At 40.4% G+C, this 15,287-nt stretch overlaps 1 protein-coding gene across 1 annotated transcript in view; it reads left to right on the top strand.

The window, feature by feature from the left end:
- The window catches only part of Gc (GC vitamin D binding protein), a 31,202-nt gene extending 16,184 nt beyond the window's left edge, over window positions 1–15,018 (top strand). Inside the window, exons 5-13 of the mRNA XM_021653867.2 lie at window positions 1,683–1,815; window positions 2,120–2,214; window positions 4,425–4,554; window positions 5,600–5,802; window positions 7,521–7,650; window positions 8,244–8,341; window positions 10,710–10,842; window positions 12,907–12,966; window positions 14,869–15,018. Of these exons, the coding sequence (XP_021509542.1) occupies window positions 1,683–1,815; window positions 2,120–2,214; window positions 4,425–4,554; window positions 5,600–5,802; window positions 7,521–7,650; window positions 8,244–8,341; window positions 10,710–10,842; window positions 12,907–12,942 (958 nt within the window). The 3' untranslated portion in view covers window positions 12,943–12,966; window positions 14,869–15,018. The remainder of the gene's footprint in view (window positions 1–1,682; window positions 1,816–2,119; window positions 2,215–4,424; window positions 4,555–5,599; window positions 5,803–7,520; window positions 7,651–8,243; window positions 8,342–10,709; window positions 10,843–12,906; window positions 12,967–14,868) is intronic.
- The last annotated feature ends 269 nt before the right edge of the window (window positions 15,019–15,287 follow it).

The raw sequence follows: 15,287 nt of genomic DNA, 5'->3' as shown, positions 1-15,287 counted from the left end.
AAATAGGAAGGTTGAAGGCAGGAAAGACAGACAGCCCGACAAACAGGCAGACAGGAAGAAAAAGGAAAGGGAAGGAAGGAAAGGAAGGAAGGAAGGAAGGAAGGAAGGAAGGAAGGAAGGAAGGAAGGAAGGAAGGAAGGAAGGAAGGAAGGAAGGAAGGGAAAGCAAATGTATGAGGAAAGACCACTTACTATAATGAAAAAAGTAATATCTATTTAAAAACTGAAACATTACATAGTAGGGAGTATGTAATATTCACCCGCTCTCCCAGACCCCCACCCACCATCAATGGAACCCCTTTCACATGGCTTATTTTCTGACATCTAGTGGTGCCTATGGAGAGAGCGGTTATGCCAGTGATCATCATGCAGAGAGTGGAAGCAATGTTACTGCTGTGCACATTCCTAAATACTTTTCAATGAAGCACAGAAATAAATACTCCCAAACACTCCTATATATCTTTAGAACTACCTGTGAACACGACACATATTACCAAATCAGTATGTAATGCAGACCTTTTTATTGTTCGATCTATATGAGAAAACACATTACGCTCTCATCATATTCATCTCAGAAGGTTATAAAATGGACAGATCATATATAATTAGACTTGATCGCGAATACCTGTGTTGCCTCAGAGAAAACACTGGAGGCAAAGGCAGGGAGATTGCTGCAAGCCTCAGGCCAGTCAAAGCTGCATGTGGAAACTTTCTCTCAAAGAACAGAACAAAATAAATAAGGACAAAACATAGGAGAAAAGGATACTTGTGATGATGAAAAATATCCATTTGCAAAGAGAAAGGACAATAAAATTGAAAACTATAAATGTGGTTGGTATGCCAATTTTTGTTAGTTTTTAGATACTTTATTGAAGATTTCAAATGTGTTTTCGTCATTTTTTAAGCTTCCCTCATTTTTATGTGTAGACTGGTACCTGCAGAGGCCACCACGTCCCCCAAGGCTGGGATTATAGGTGTGCCTCCTGACTTGATTGCTTGGAAGTGAACTGAGGTCTGAAAGAGCAGGAAGCGCTCTTAACCACAGAGCCATCTCTCCAGCCCTCAGAACGTTGTCTGAAGACTCAGGAACTTACTTGTGTTGCTAAAAACCAAAATGATTGCTCTTTCACAGAAGTTAACTAAGTATACACGGGGATTGTCTAGGATAGTACACTTAGATAGAAAGTGAGGAGTAAGTCCCTTAACAGTGTGCACTATCATTAATTCAACAGGCAGCTTCCTAAGCGGTTACCATTGGCGATACAAGAGAATTATAAGAAAAACAAACAAACAAACAAACAAGCCAGATGGTCTCACACTGGAAACAGACAACATGGGAATTAAAGAACCCATTGCTTTCAAAATAAATATTTTACTTTATAGTTGTCAGTACTATTGTTCTTTCTTTAAAGTCATGGTGATTTCATGACCTGATGGGCTGAGGCGGCAGCCCTTGCTGTGTAAGCATAAGGGCCTGGGTGCAGATCCTCAGAATCCACCTACTGGGATAGGGCAAAGCCAGGCAGATCCCTGAGGCTTGCTGCCCAGACACTCCAACGAAAGCTCGAGGCTCAGTGAGAGCCCTTGTCTCAAAAACTAAAGCAAAGAGCAATAGAAGATATCTGATGTCAACATCTACCCAAACACACACAATTTTTTAATCAATCCCATTTTCTCTCCCAGGTTTTTATATGAATATTCCAGTAATTATGGACAAGCTCCTCTGCCACTTTTAGTTGGCTACACCAAGAGTTATCTCTCTATGGTTGGATCCTGCTGTACTTCTGAAAACCCGACCAAATGCTTTGTGAGGGAGGTAGGCTCCATTACCTTATTACTGCAATGTATCTTTTTTCCATCCTAAAATGCTATTTCTTTTCAATAACGGGAGAAGTTGATATTTTGAAATTATCAAAAGTTTCTAAAATACCTTCATTGTATTTTGTTAATTGGAAAATAGTTACGCCTTGAAGGAGAGAGCAATAAATAACAGTGGCTAGAGCTCAGCATTACATTGATTTTAAAATGTCAAGCAACCAAAATATCCCTTTCTGCTATTCATGCACAGAAAATTCCATTGGTTTTGATTATCTAATACAATTCTCCCTTTTATTTTCTAGCGACTGCAGCTTAAACATTTATCACTTCTCACCACCATGTCAAACAGAGTTTGTTCACAGTATGCTGCATACGGAAAGGAGAAATCAAGGCTCAGGTAAGGACTCCACAGCATCTCCATAGTTAGAAGCTTGTTCCTTAGCTCTGTACCTGTAATACGCGTGTGAAAGAAGCTGTAGAATACAGTCCACTATCAAGTCATATGAACACTCAGCAGCTTCCTCTAGGCTGGCCTTCGTTTTTCTTTTACAACTTTGTATTTTTTGAAGTATCACATATCACATATACATTGCATAATTAACCGTGGATTATGCTCGAATTAGTGTCTAGGAATCCACTCCAAGGGATTAGCATTTGACGTGCTGCCATAATTTTTATTTAATTTTTTTTAAATTTCTTCATTTTACATCCTGATCATAGCCCCCTTCCTCATCTCATCGTGGTCCCAACAACCCTCCCACTTCCCCCACACACACACACACACGCTTTCCTCCCCTAGTCCTCAGAAAGGGGGAAGACCTCCTTCTCTACCAATTGACCCCAGCCTATCACGTCTCATCAGGACTGACTGCATCCTCTTCTGCTGTGGCCTGGGAAGGCCGCCCTACCAGGGGAAAGCGATCAATTTTTAATAAGGAAAACTAGAATGGAAAATATCTCAACTGCACTATATAAGCATAAAATATACCAGTGCTTCAAAATGATACTGCAAAAGCATGCTCAATGAAAAGCACAATACATTGTTTGGAGAAATCAAAGATGACACAGTAAATGGAAAGGCCCTCCGTGCTTGTGGTTTGAAGACTTAAAATTGTTAAAATGCCATACTAGCCAAGTGAAGTAATATACTATAATACCAGCAACTTGGGAGGCTGAGGCAAGAGGGTAGTCATAAGCTCAAGGCTAGCCTAGGCTAAATAGTGAGTGCCAGGCTAGACTGGGCTACATTGTGAGACATTGTCTCAAAAAGTAAATTAGTAAAAATAATATAAAACAAATTGTGGTACTATGTAAAGCAATGTACATAGTCAAGTCAATCTCTTAATGCCATAATGGCATTTTTTTTAAAGAAAAGGGTATTTATTAGTTAACTTTTATTACTGTAACAAACACCTAAGGTAATCAACCTATAAAGAGAATGGTTTGTTTTTCCTCACAGCTTTTAATGTTTCAGTCTATAGTAGGTTGGCCTCGTTATTTTGGCCTCTGTTGGCACATTGAATGACAGCATACAGTAGAGCAAACCACTACCTCTTAGCTAGAAGTAAATGGCTAGAAGAGGTGAAGGAGGTTCTACTATGTCCTTTAAAAGTCAACTCCAAATGACCTAAAGACTTCCCAGGAAGGCCCAGCACTCAAGGATTCCACCACTTTCTAACACCATCACCTGAGTTCAAACAGCCCTGAACCAGACTTCATGACCATCTATAAATTAATAATTTTTCATAAGGGGACCTCAAAGGACTCCAGATAAAGAAAACACTTGAGAAAAATAAGAGCGAGGCTTACAACATCTGTCAAGCAACAATAATCAAGTTGAGCAGAATAGAAAGCCCAGAATTAAACTAGCATATTTGGTCAAATGATTCTCTGCAAAGGTGCTAAGAGTATGCAGCAGAAAAAGCTAATTTCTGTTATAGTGTTGAGAAACTAGATATCCACATGTAAAAGAATGAAGCTGGACCCTTACCCTATGCCATTAAAATTCTAAATGTAATATCTATAATTTTAAAACTCATAGAAGAAAACAGGAGGAAATTTTCAAAGCATTGGCTTTGACAATATGATGCTCAAATAGAAGTAAGAAAAGCAAAATCAAGAGTAACTATATCAAACTTTATAACTTCTATTCAGAGGATATAATCACCAAAAAAAAGACGAGAAAAAAACACTGGTGAATTATATCTAACCAGAAGGTAATCTTCAGAATACATAAAGATTCTATAATTCAGTGACAAAAATGCTGAATTAAAGGAGATTTTATAAAACATCTTAAAAGACAGCGCAATGCCATGCTAGCATAACACTCGCATTGTGAACTGCTTTCAGTCCAAGATATGTGAAGATCTGGCTGGAAGGGAAGCTATGTCTCAGTGCTGAGTATCTGAAAACCTTCCCTGAGGACGGCTTCATCTTGAGTATACTGTAACTGTAGTGTGTGGCGTAGGTCACAGGGCAGGTGTGCTCCACGCACGTGTTGATGCCAAAGGCTACATTCTTCTTCTTAGCAGTATGTCTGCAATGAAAACTAGAAAACTAAGTATATTAGCTCGCTAACAATATTTTCTATTATTTTAAACTATCTAGCCATCTCATAAAACTGGCCCAAAAAGTGCCAACTGCAAACCTTGAGGACGTTAGACCACTAGCTGAAGACCTCACTGAAACGCTGTCCAGATGTTGTGAGTCTACGTCAGAGGACTGCATGGCCAAAGAGGTGAGGTGGTCCACGTGATCATCATCACGTGCTGCTCTGAGCGCTGTGAACTGACTGCCAGACAGTGTTCTCAGCTGCTTTTCACGTGTGTTATTCTAGTGTCCCTACGGGCATTTACAAAATATAAATACATCCCCAACTTTGACTCACAGATTAGGAAATGGATTAATGGGGGTATTTGGGACCCCTCAACCAGTGACAAAATCCACATACATTCAAGGACGAGATTCTCAGATTCCCAAGCCTTGTACTGTGTGGAGTATCCACTACCCACACACAGTTATTCAAATTTAATTAGAGTTGTCAGCATTATATTCAAATTGAACATAATTTAAAATTCACTTAAGGCATAAAGTCTTATCAGTGATGACACTATCCACGTTTGCAATGTTTTTATTATACTTTGTACAATTGGGTAAGCAAATCAAATTTGCAGAATATTCTCAAGTTGATACGAATTCAGATGATTACATTATATGAAGATCAGTCTTCAAAGCCTTATTGACATTTAGCGTAGATGTGTAAAATTGTGTAGTCATTTTCCAATAAAAATACACAATTGTATGAATAGATGCTCTGTTCTGCTGATGTACAATGGCCAATAGGACCCTACTGGGTTGTCAGTTCTGTGCATTACATCATATCCTGAGGTGCATCATATTTTGAACTAATCTCCAGTGGTTATATTTGGTTGGCTTTTTCAGTATGTTAAGCAATGCCATACTTTCTATCATTATAGCTCTAATTATTTTAAGCATATTTATTCTGTTTCGTTTTAATTAGCATGAAGTTCTGGGGTTCAATGTGAATTTTTTGTAAATGGCACACACATGTACACACACACACTCTCTCGGAGGTGAAATTGGACTTTATGAACTCCTATGTATTAAAAAACTCCCCTCCCAAGTATTGCTTCAATTTGTTTTCTAAGAGCATCCCCAGTTTTATTTATCAATATCATATCAGGGATTGAATGCCTAGGTTTTATTTTTTTAGCTAGACCAATAAGAAAACTAATCACACAGATCCACCGTTCTCTTTGTAGCTTCCTGAACACACAATAAAAATCTGCAAAAACTTATCCAAAAAGAACTCTAAGTTTGAAGAGTGCTGTCAAGAACAAACACCGATGAATGTTTTTATGTGCACCTACTTCATGCCAGCTGCCGAACCACTTCAATTGCCAGCCATCAAGCTGCCCACAAGCAAAGAACTGTGCGGTCAGGGTGCCACCCAAGCCATGGACCAGTAAGTTGAGTTGTGGTTTGTGTGAAGTGTTTCCTTTATACCAGTATGAAGGCATCTCCACAGGAGGGCAGACTGAAAGAAAATAAGCCATCCCCCTTTTCAAACACAAGTCTCCTTATATGGTTCTATCGAGTTTAAACATCTGTTAATGAGTTTAAACAACACCAAGTCCTTAAACTTGGTTAAGGAAGGAGGAGCCCATGGTTCTTTAATCTGCATCTTGAGATTAGTGTGCACAGGCAAAAGGGACTCAGCCTTTCTGACTTAGTTTGCTCCTTAGCTGACCTGAGAATGACAATGACTTACTGAGTGCAGAGGTGGCCACTAAGAAAGGCACCTAAAGCTGAGTAGTGGTGGCACATGCCTTTAAGCACTCAGGAGACAGAGGCAGGTAGATCTCTGTGAGTTTCAGTCCAGCCTGGTCTACAAAGGATTGCCAGGACAGCCAGAGAAAGCCTATTTTGAAAAAAAAAAAAAAGAAAGAAAACAAAAATGAAAAAAGGAAAGAAATAAACATTTCTACTATAAAATGTTTTATAATGTTCCATACATATAATACATATCATGATAAAATTAATATGTGTCGTGTTATCTCCCAGTTTGACTATATTCTATCCCAAGTCACAAACAAAACCCTAAAAGTTTATCAAACTTTTGGAGAATAACCATCTGATAACAAGTAAAACTTAGAATGTTCCTTCCTTAGCAGTATTGATATTAAAAAGAGATTAAATAGAAAGAAATAGTGAAACTTAATTTTTTTTATCTAACAAAAGAGAAACAAAACAAATACACAATGTGTTACATATGTTATAAATATCTTCATACCTGTAGCATAAAAATAATTTAGAAACAGCTTTAAGAAGGCAGCTAGAATGTCAGTAGCCCATGTAAGAAAGCAGAATTTAGACAGAAGTAAAACTAGCACACGTTTTTCTTCTAAATACTAACTGATTTGATAAATACACAGATAGCAATTAGATAAGCTGAAATGGAAGACTTTGCATAAATTTCTGTACAGAAAACTTGCTTAAAAGTACCCAGCTAACATGAGCTGTGTGGGGGAGTGAGCATTATACTCACAGAAAAGACATGTCCATATGAGCTTAAAGTAGTATGATATGTTTATATGTATTCTATTGTATATATGGATGGTAAAGTTATTAAACCAAGCATTAATCAAATATATTCATGAAAATGTTGTCTTAGAGCTACTTTACAAGGGGTCAGCTTGTATTAAATCATTTTTTAAATTATGTTCTACAAACGACAGTAAATGGACTCAGCAGGTTGCACTTACGTATTTATTCACACACCTGCGTATATAACACAATAATAATTAAAGAAAAAGAGAACATGAACTTGAGAGGGAGTAGAGCAGACATGGGAACGGTTTCAGGGAGGAGAAGGAGGATTACATTTTAAATAAAATTCAAAAAAGTTAACAAATAAAGGAAAGTCAGGCATTCCAGTAGATGCCTGTGATGTTAGCACTAGGAAGATTGGGACAGGAAGTGAAGCAGGAAGTCTCAGGATGAAGAAGGACCTGTCATCTGTGCTGTGAGCTCCAGAAAGAACTGGGCTATAGAGAGTAAGACTGCCTCAAACAAAACCACACAACAAGCAGAAGTAAGGTGTTCCTTCTGCCTCTGGATCATTTCATTTCTGATTCTGGACCCCAGGCACACCTTGAAAAGTGTCCTCTCCTCTTCTGCCAGGTATACATTTGAACTAAGCAGAAGCACTCAGGTTCCAGAAGTATTCCTCAGCAAAGTGCTGGAGACCACGCTGAAGACCCTGAGGGAGTGCTGTGACAGTCCGGACTCCGCAGCCTGTTTCAGCACTCAGGTATACTTTGCTAAGTTTCTTTATCCATAATGTAGGCCAAGATTGGTATACTGAAGATTACGGATCAAACCTGGTCTACTGCCTACTTATATATTTCCTGTACGTTTATGATGAAAACGTGGCTTATGGTATATTTGTGCTTACTGTGGAAAAAAAGTCAAAGAAAGATTGATAATTAAGTAAAATTCAATTTGCAGTGGCCATCGAAATGCATTGGAGGACCAGCATGCACTTTGTTTGTCATATGTGCTTTTTTTCTCTGCTACTGTGCAGAGAAGGATATCTGTAATAGAGATCATATATGGTCTACAAAGGCTAATATTTTACTAACTGGCTTTATGCAAACAAAAAAAGAAAGAAAAAGGAAGAAAGAAAGAAAGAAAGAAAGAAAGAAAGAAGGAAGGAAGGAAGGAAGGAAGGAAGGAAGGAAGGAAGGAAGGAAGGAAGGAGGAAGGAAAGAGGAAGAAAGAAAGAAAAGAAAAAGAAAGAGTGTTTGCTGATACATTGGGCAGGGAGATGTAATTCTGATCTAATGGCCTCATGGGACAGTATTTATACACAACGGATGTTAATGAGTAATATTTATTTTACAGAGTCCCCTGCTGAAGAACCAACTAACTTCCTTCATTGAAAAGGGGCAGGAAATGTGTGCAGATTATTCTGAGAACACATTTACTGAGTACAAGAAAAAGTAAGTGGCTGGCTTTGTGGCTTCATCCTCCAAATGTGTCTGTTGTGCTTGCCCAGTTCTGTGATAGAGAAGTAGAGGTGAAAATTTAGGATGCTGTGAGGGAAAGATGAAGAAGGTTTGCAATTTTAAATGTTTTAAATTTTAAATGTTTCCAGGGCACAGGGTATGTCATCGGCCTTAGGTGAGTGGCCAATTAGAACATGGCCACAAGAATATAAACTATCTGCAGGGGCTTGATTCAAAATGGCAACATTAGCGTATAGTTGGTCATGTTATCGGGAGTTATCAGCCAATGTTTGTTCTCTGACAAGAACTGAGGTTTCATGCTGGTCTGAACACATCACCGGCATGTGTTCCTTATGAACTGGAAATAAACACGCTGCCTGTCAACAGCACGGTGCAACAGTTATTTTTCTCAATTAAAGAGAAAGCATTTCACTGTAAGTAGAAATTAACAATTAAATAACTGGCCATAAAAATGAAAGACAAATTTCATGACTTCCTTGTTTTTTATCATTGAGTAATATTCCATTGTGTAGATGTACCACAATTTCTCTATCCATTCCTCAACTGAGGGACTACTCAGCGATAAAAAAAAAAAAAAAGGAAAAGGAAATCGTGAAATTTGCAGGTAAATGGTGATACCTAGAGAAGATCGTCCTGAGTGAGGTATCCCAGAAGCAGAAAGACACATAGGGTATATACTCACTCATAAGTGGATATTAGACATATAATATAGGATAAACATACTAGAATCTGTACACCTAAGGAAGCTAATCAGGAAGGAGGACTCTGGCTAAGATGCTCAATCCCCATTCAGAAAGGCAAAGAGGATGGACATCAGAGGAGGGAGAAAACAGGGAACAGGACAGAAGCCTACCACAGAGGGCCTCTGAAAGACTCTACCCTGCAGGGTATCGAGGCAGATGCTGAGACTCATAGCCAAACTTTGGGCAGAGTGCAGGGAATCTTATGAAAGAAGTGGGAGATAGTAAGACGTGGAGAGGACAGGAGCTCCAGGAGGACAGCAACAGATCCAAAAAGTCTGGGCACAGGGGTCTTTTCTGAGACTGATGCTCCAGCCAACGACTCTTCATGGAGATAACCTAGAACCCCTGCACAGATGTAGCCCATGGCAGCTCAGTGTCCAAGTGGGTTCCATAGTAAAGTGAACAGGGACTGTCTCTGACATGAACTCAGTAGCTGGCTCTTTGGTCATCTCCCCATGGGGGGCGGGGGCAGCCTTACCAGGCCACAGAGGAAGACAAAGAAGCTAGTCCTGATGAGACCTGATAGGCTAGGGTCAGATGGAAGGGGAGGAGGACCTCCCCTATCAGTGGACTGGGAGAGGGACATGGGAGGAGATGAGGGAGGGAGGGCGAGATTGGGAGGGGAGGGTGGAGGGAGGTACGGGGGGGATACAAAGTGAATAAACTGTAATTAATAAAAATAAAAATAATTAAATAATAAAAAAATGAAAGACATAGTGACGGGTTCTTGGGAGAAAATCTCTAGAAAGACTGTGCCGTCTTCCATCTTGTTTAATAAATGTCCACTTTAAATCAGTGAGAGTATAGGACTCAAGCAAACACACAGATTCCCAAAAAGATTTTGTTAAGGAGCCACAGAACAGGTTATCTCCTCAGGGATCCCTGTGAGATCCTCCTTAGTAGGTGTGAATCTTGTTCTTGAAAGCATTTTCCCTCCTTACCCCGTGCTGCTCACTATGGGCGTAAGAGCCCACTTCTTGGAGAAAGTGATAAACCAAGCTAAGTGGCCCACTGAGAAGGTGAAAGTGGCACCAAGATCATAAATAGTTCAAGCTGGAAAACAGCAAGAGGTGTCGAGTCCTGTCAGCATCTTGAAAGTAGACTATTGAAACACCTGGGAACAGCAGCCAATGGGTTCCACTCCTACTTCAGTGTGTTCATGTAGTTGAGTTCCAAAGTTGGGAAACTGAGGCACATAAAAGCGAAAGCATGAACTGAAACCAAGTCCACCGAAGGACACATTTTTAAAGGAGCTTGAAATTTAACGATGGAGAGAAGTGAAAAGCCAGGGAAAATAGAAAAAGGCATCACCTGTGTTGAAATAATAAGCTACCAAAAGGGGAACGATTCGCTTTCAGATTCAGTGGCAACTTCCGTTTGCTTGCACGACTTTGAACAAGGCATAGATTTCACTTCTAACCTCAGTGTGGCTCACCCAGAATCCCTTCCACAAACAGGGCTTCCTAAGACAGGCAAGTATTTCTGTTTCCAGTGTACATGATCTGAAAGAGCGGTCACTTTGCTTAAGCGATGTCTCTACAATTCCTCCAGCTCAGCCTTACAGAGAACTGTTTTGTTTTGTTTTGTTTTGTTTTCAGACTGGCAGAGCGACTGAGGACAAAAATGCCCAATGCCTCTCCAGCAGAGATGAAAGACTTGGTGGACAAGCGCTCGGACTTCGCCTCCAAGTGCTGCTCCGTAAACTCACCCCCTCTGTATTGCAGCTCACAGGTAGGAAAGCCTTGCCTCTGCTTCTCAGGGCGAGAGCACTCCAGAACTCCGGTGCTCCATCACTTGTTCTGAATGTTCCCGAAGTGTGAGCCCATGTGACAGACTTTGCAGAGTGGTGGTGACCTTGCTGGTCGCCTTGGTAAAGAAGAGTCAGGGCAACAGTTTCCAGGTTGTACTCTCTGAGAAGCAAAGGGAGATGTCTGCAAAACGTGTGAAGTGTTGCAAGCTTTGAGAGACGAGGTTTGTCTTGTCTCTGTTGCATGGGTGTGGGTTCTTTGGTTGTGGTTGTCCACTCTGGGACCCAGCCAAGGGTGGAGGGTGTGGGACCCCTGGTTGAGAACTGTTCTGCAGGTAAGGGGAGTCACAAACGGCTAGAGGGGACAGAAGAAAAGGCTGAGAGAACTCACAGGAAGAACCTGGGAGACTCCGAGTCAACACCGGGAGGCTGAGTCCCCAGGGGGATGTATAAGGGCTGGGGAAGGCCCCATGCCCAGGAGTCTTTAGCCAACACAAAGAGACTCCATGTTCTCTTGTGCGCTTTTTGTTTTGTTTTGTTTTGTTTTGTTTTTCTCTTGTTGATTCTTTGCAGTTGGTTTTGATTTTTGGTTTTTTTATTGTTTTTTTCCCTAGAGGAAAGAGGACAGAGAGAGAATGAATGAATGAATGAATGAATGAATGAATGAATGAATGAAAGAAAGAAAGAAATTGGCTGTTAGGGACTCAGGGAAAAGTTGGAGGTGGGGAAACAATATACTTAAAATATATGAAAAAATTTTAAGAAAACATTTTGAAAAATAAAGACAAGGTTTGTGAATGCAGTCAATACAGGGAACATGGAAGTGATTTGCCATCTGTGGGTTATAACCCAGGAACGGGCTCTAAAAATGGAAAAGAAGGAGAAGAAGAACAGTGCAAATGTCACAGGCCACTTTACGTGCGGAACACATCACTTTATGAGCATTTCTTTCATGTCCGTGTGTGTGTGTGTGTGTGTGTGTGTGTGTGTGCGTAGCTATTATATACATATACATACAGGAAGGTAGCCTGATTAACAGAAATTCTTGTAGAGAAGCAGGACAACCCCGCATCTTATATTTTAACTATAAAGGGCTACCTTTAATATGTTTTAGTATAATAAGGAAATAGACACATAGGTGCTTATTCACCATAAGAATTACTTTGTAAAGAAAGATTTTTTTTAATGTTAAAGTGGTAATCATTTTTAAATATCAACCTTTTCTTCAAACACTATCAGTTGGCTCTCACTCTTCCTCTGCCCCTTCCTCCTCTCTCTTTCCTTGAAACACATCGCCACAGCTTTTGCATCAATATATTTTTTTACTTTGTACAAGAGATGATCTTATATGCAGCATTTCCCTATTAACCACTACTAAGATGTGTTGGTTGTCTCCTATACGCACACACACACACACACACACACACACACACACACACACATTTATTTATAGAGACTGAAATCTGAGGGAAGGGAGTCCAGTTTAGCCTCACTGATGTTAGACCTGGCCTATACTGACTTACAAGATATTGAAGGATTATTCTCATATCTCAGTTGACAAATTTGTACCTGCCTTACTCCCCCAGATGTGTGTTGGCCGTTGTCAGAAGACAGGAATCCCACTTGTACTCATTGTGCCTACTGCCCTCCAGCAGCCATTTAACTTATTTAGAAGGCACCAAAGGTCAGAGTAGCACTGCATTTTGTTTTGACCTTAATTGAATGTATAACAGTTCTGGGACGTTGGTCGTTGTCCCTGCTCCGTTTCTGGACCATGGTGAGAACAATTCAACAGAACACATCTGCCCCTTGGAGTCAGAAAATGGTCGCTATTGATAGAGTTGTTCCCTAAAATCTAGCAAACAGGAACAACTGCCAATAGCCAAGTGGGAGTTAGGATGACAAACTGCAGTTATGTTTGGTTTCTACCCATTTGGGCAAGAATCTTATTCCCTGACGAGGTTTCAAAATGCAATACACCTTTTATGATCCGGTAGCCTACAAGGAAAGTGCTTGATAAACCATAGAACATTCTGTCTCCTCATCAGATCGATGCTGAAATGAGAGAAACGCCACAGTCCTGACACAGTGCGGATGTACTGTCTTGGGTAAGTAAATCACCAAAGAATCTAGAATTGTATCACCTATTTTATAAGTCACAGAATGCAACTCTTTGTCAGAGAAAACCCACCAGTCTCTAGTGAGAGACTTGAATACAAGCTGAATTCTTTTGTCTCTGGATATTCTCATCCCCAGTTCCACCTCTGATATGTCTTTTATACGGTTGACAGACACATTCTATTTTATACTTTAAAGTGTTACCATAACTGGAGTTGTCATCTCGAAATCTGTCTTCTGAGTTATCTCTGATACAGTTAACAGGCCCATTCTATTTCCTACTTTAAAATGGTATCATAACTGGAATTGTTATCTTGACATTTATGTTCTTGGGAGAGCCTTAAAACCCACAAACTGATGATTTATTGGACAAGGAGTAAGTTTTTCAATCCTATAAAGCCAGGCTTTTTTTTTTTCCTGGAAGAAATCAAACTAGTGTTTGCTGGGGTGCCAAGACAAAAGAATTTCTTTACCTTATAGGTGAAAATATTTTAGATACTAGAATCACAGCCTGCACAGACTGTTCACCATGTGACAAAGACCCAAGAAATAACACTTAGATTAGGTATGTTCGTATCTTCTGTCTCCTCCTCTCGCCAAGACATAAAACCGTGTTCGTAGTAGGAGATGAAGATTTTTTCTGAGTATTTTTAGAAAAGAAAAAAAGAACAAGGGCAAATGTATTTTGCCACAATGCAAACGAAATTTTTATATACAAAAATAAAGCCAAAACAAAAGTAACAACCTAACAACAAAATAACAGCAAAAAACAAAACAACAACAACAAAAAACCCCCGACAAACTCATATCCAAAATGGTGTCTTACTAAAGTAAAAAACACTGAACTGTTATCTCAATTCTATGACCAGGGGCATTAGTGTTCAGTTTTCCATAATTTTAACATAATACCCAAGATAATCAAGTTATTAAAAGAAAAGGTCCGTTTCGTTTCACTATTTGAGGTGTCCTGTCCAATAAATTTCATGTAGTTCCACTGCTTTTAGGCTTCTGTTCAGGTGTCATATGACAGCAATGGGGAACACACAGCCTAGCAAACTGCCGGCCTCATGATCAGAAAAAAAGAGAGAAAGAGGAAGAGCCTGGCGTCCCATATTCTGCTTTAAGGGCGCGCTGATCCTCATTGACCGTCACCCCACAAGCCATCCTGGGGCCTGTCCTTCTCGGGGTTTCTTCTGCTGTGATGAAACACTATGAACACAAGCAAGTTGGGGAGGAAAGAGTTTATCTGGTTTACACTTCCACATTGTAGCTCATCGCCAAAGGAAGCCGGGACAGAGACTCAAATGTGACAGGAGCCAGGAGGCAGGAGCTGATGAAGAGACCGTGGAAGGGCACTGCTACTGGCTGGCTCAGTACCCCGTGGCGTTTCTCAGCCTACTTTCCTACAGTGTCCAGGATGGCCATCCCAGGCATGGTCCCGCCCACAGCGGGCTGGCCCACCCCCATTGATCACTAAGAAAATGCCCTCCAGGCTTGTCTACAGCTCAATATAATGGAAGCTCCTCTCAGAAGCTTTTAGCTTGCGGCAAGCTGACCTAAAACTATCCCGCGTACCACCACATGACCTCTGTGGGAGAGTCAAAACCCAAACAACACTAAGGGCTGTTCCCTATCGTGTCTCTTTTTCTCTGACAGCAACTATTCTTGTAGAGCAGACAGGCCTCACTCAATCATGTACTTGGCACAGCAATGTTTGCTCTGGGTATTGGGAACTCCTTCCCTTTAAATTCTAAATATCCCATCCACGAGGGCTATAAAGGTTATATGGGTCATGCTAGACAGGTTTATCTTTACCATGAAAACAAAAATAATATGACCTTGAAGGCACCTGACATTTCTCTAATGCACCATTTACTCCCATTTTCTCACAGACCTAGAAGTTGGACCGCTCTGAAAAATTGCCACTGACAGTCAAATCAGCCCAAGACCGCAGGAGGATCACCAAGATGATTACATCTTCCCAAGCTACAATGTTTGTGATAAATTATTAAAAATAAATTGAAATGCAGCGCAAACCCTAAGTACAACGGAGAGTGACGTTCGCCTTCGGAATGGTTGCTGAGGGATCCACACAACTCTAGCCAGGCACAGAAGCTAGGCTTCTCACTAGACCTCTGCTGTTTCTGTAAAAGGCTCCCAGTGTCAGCATCAACTCTACAATCCCCAGCAGGCTCAGCTCCATTCCCTGACAATTTTTCAGACTTCATAGGTACCATTAAGAAAAAGTTAGTTTGCTTGCTAACAAACAGCCTGGAACATACCACTTCTTAAAAGCAAAATACCTCATGGG

The sequence above is a fragment of the Meriones unguiculatus genome, chromosome 3 (genome assembly GCF_030254825.1).
Source record: "Meriones unguiculatus strain TT.TT164.6M chromosome 3, Bangor_MerUng_6.1, whole genome shotgun sequence".
NCBI lineage: Eukaryota > Metazoa > Chordata > Mammalia > Rodentia > Muridae > Meriones > Meriones unguiculatus.
This window is presented reverse-complemented; position numbering and strand designations above follow the sequence as displayed.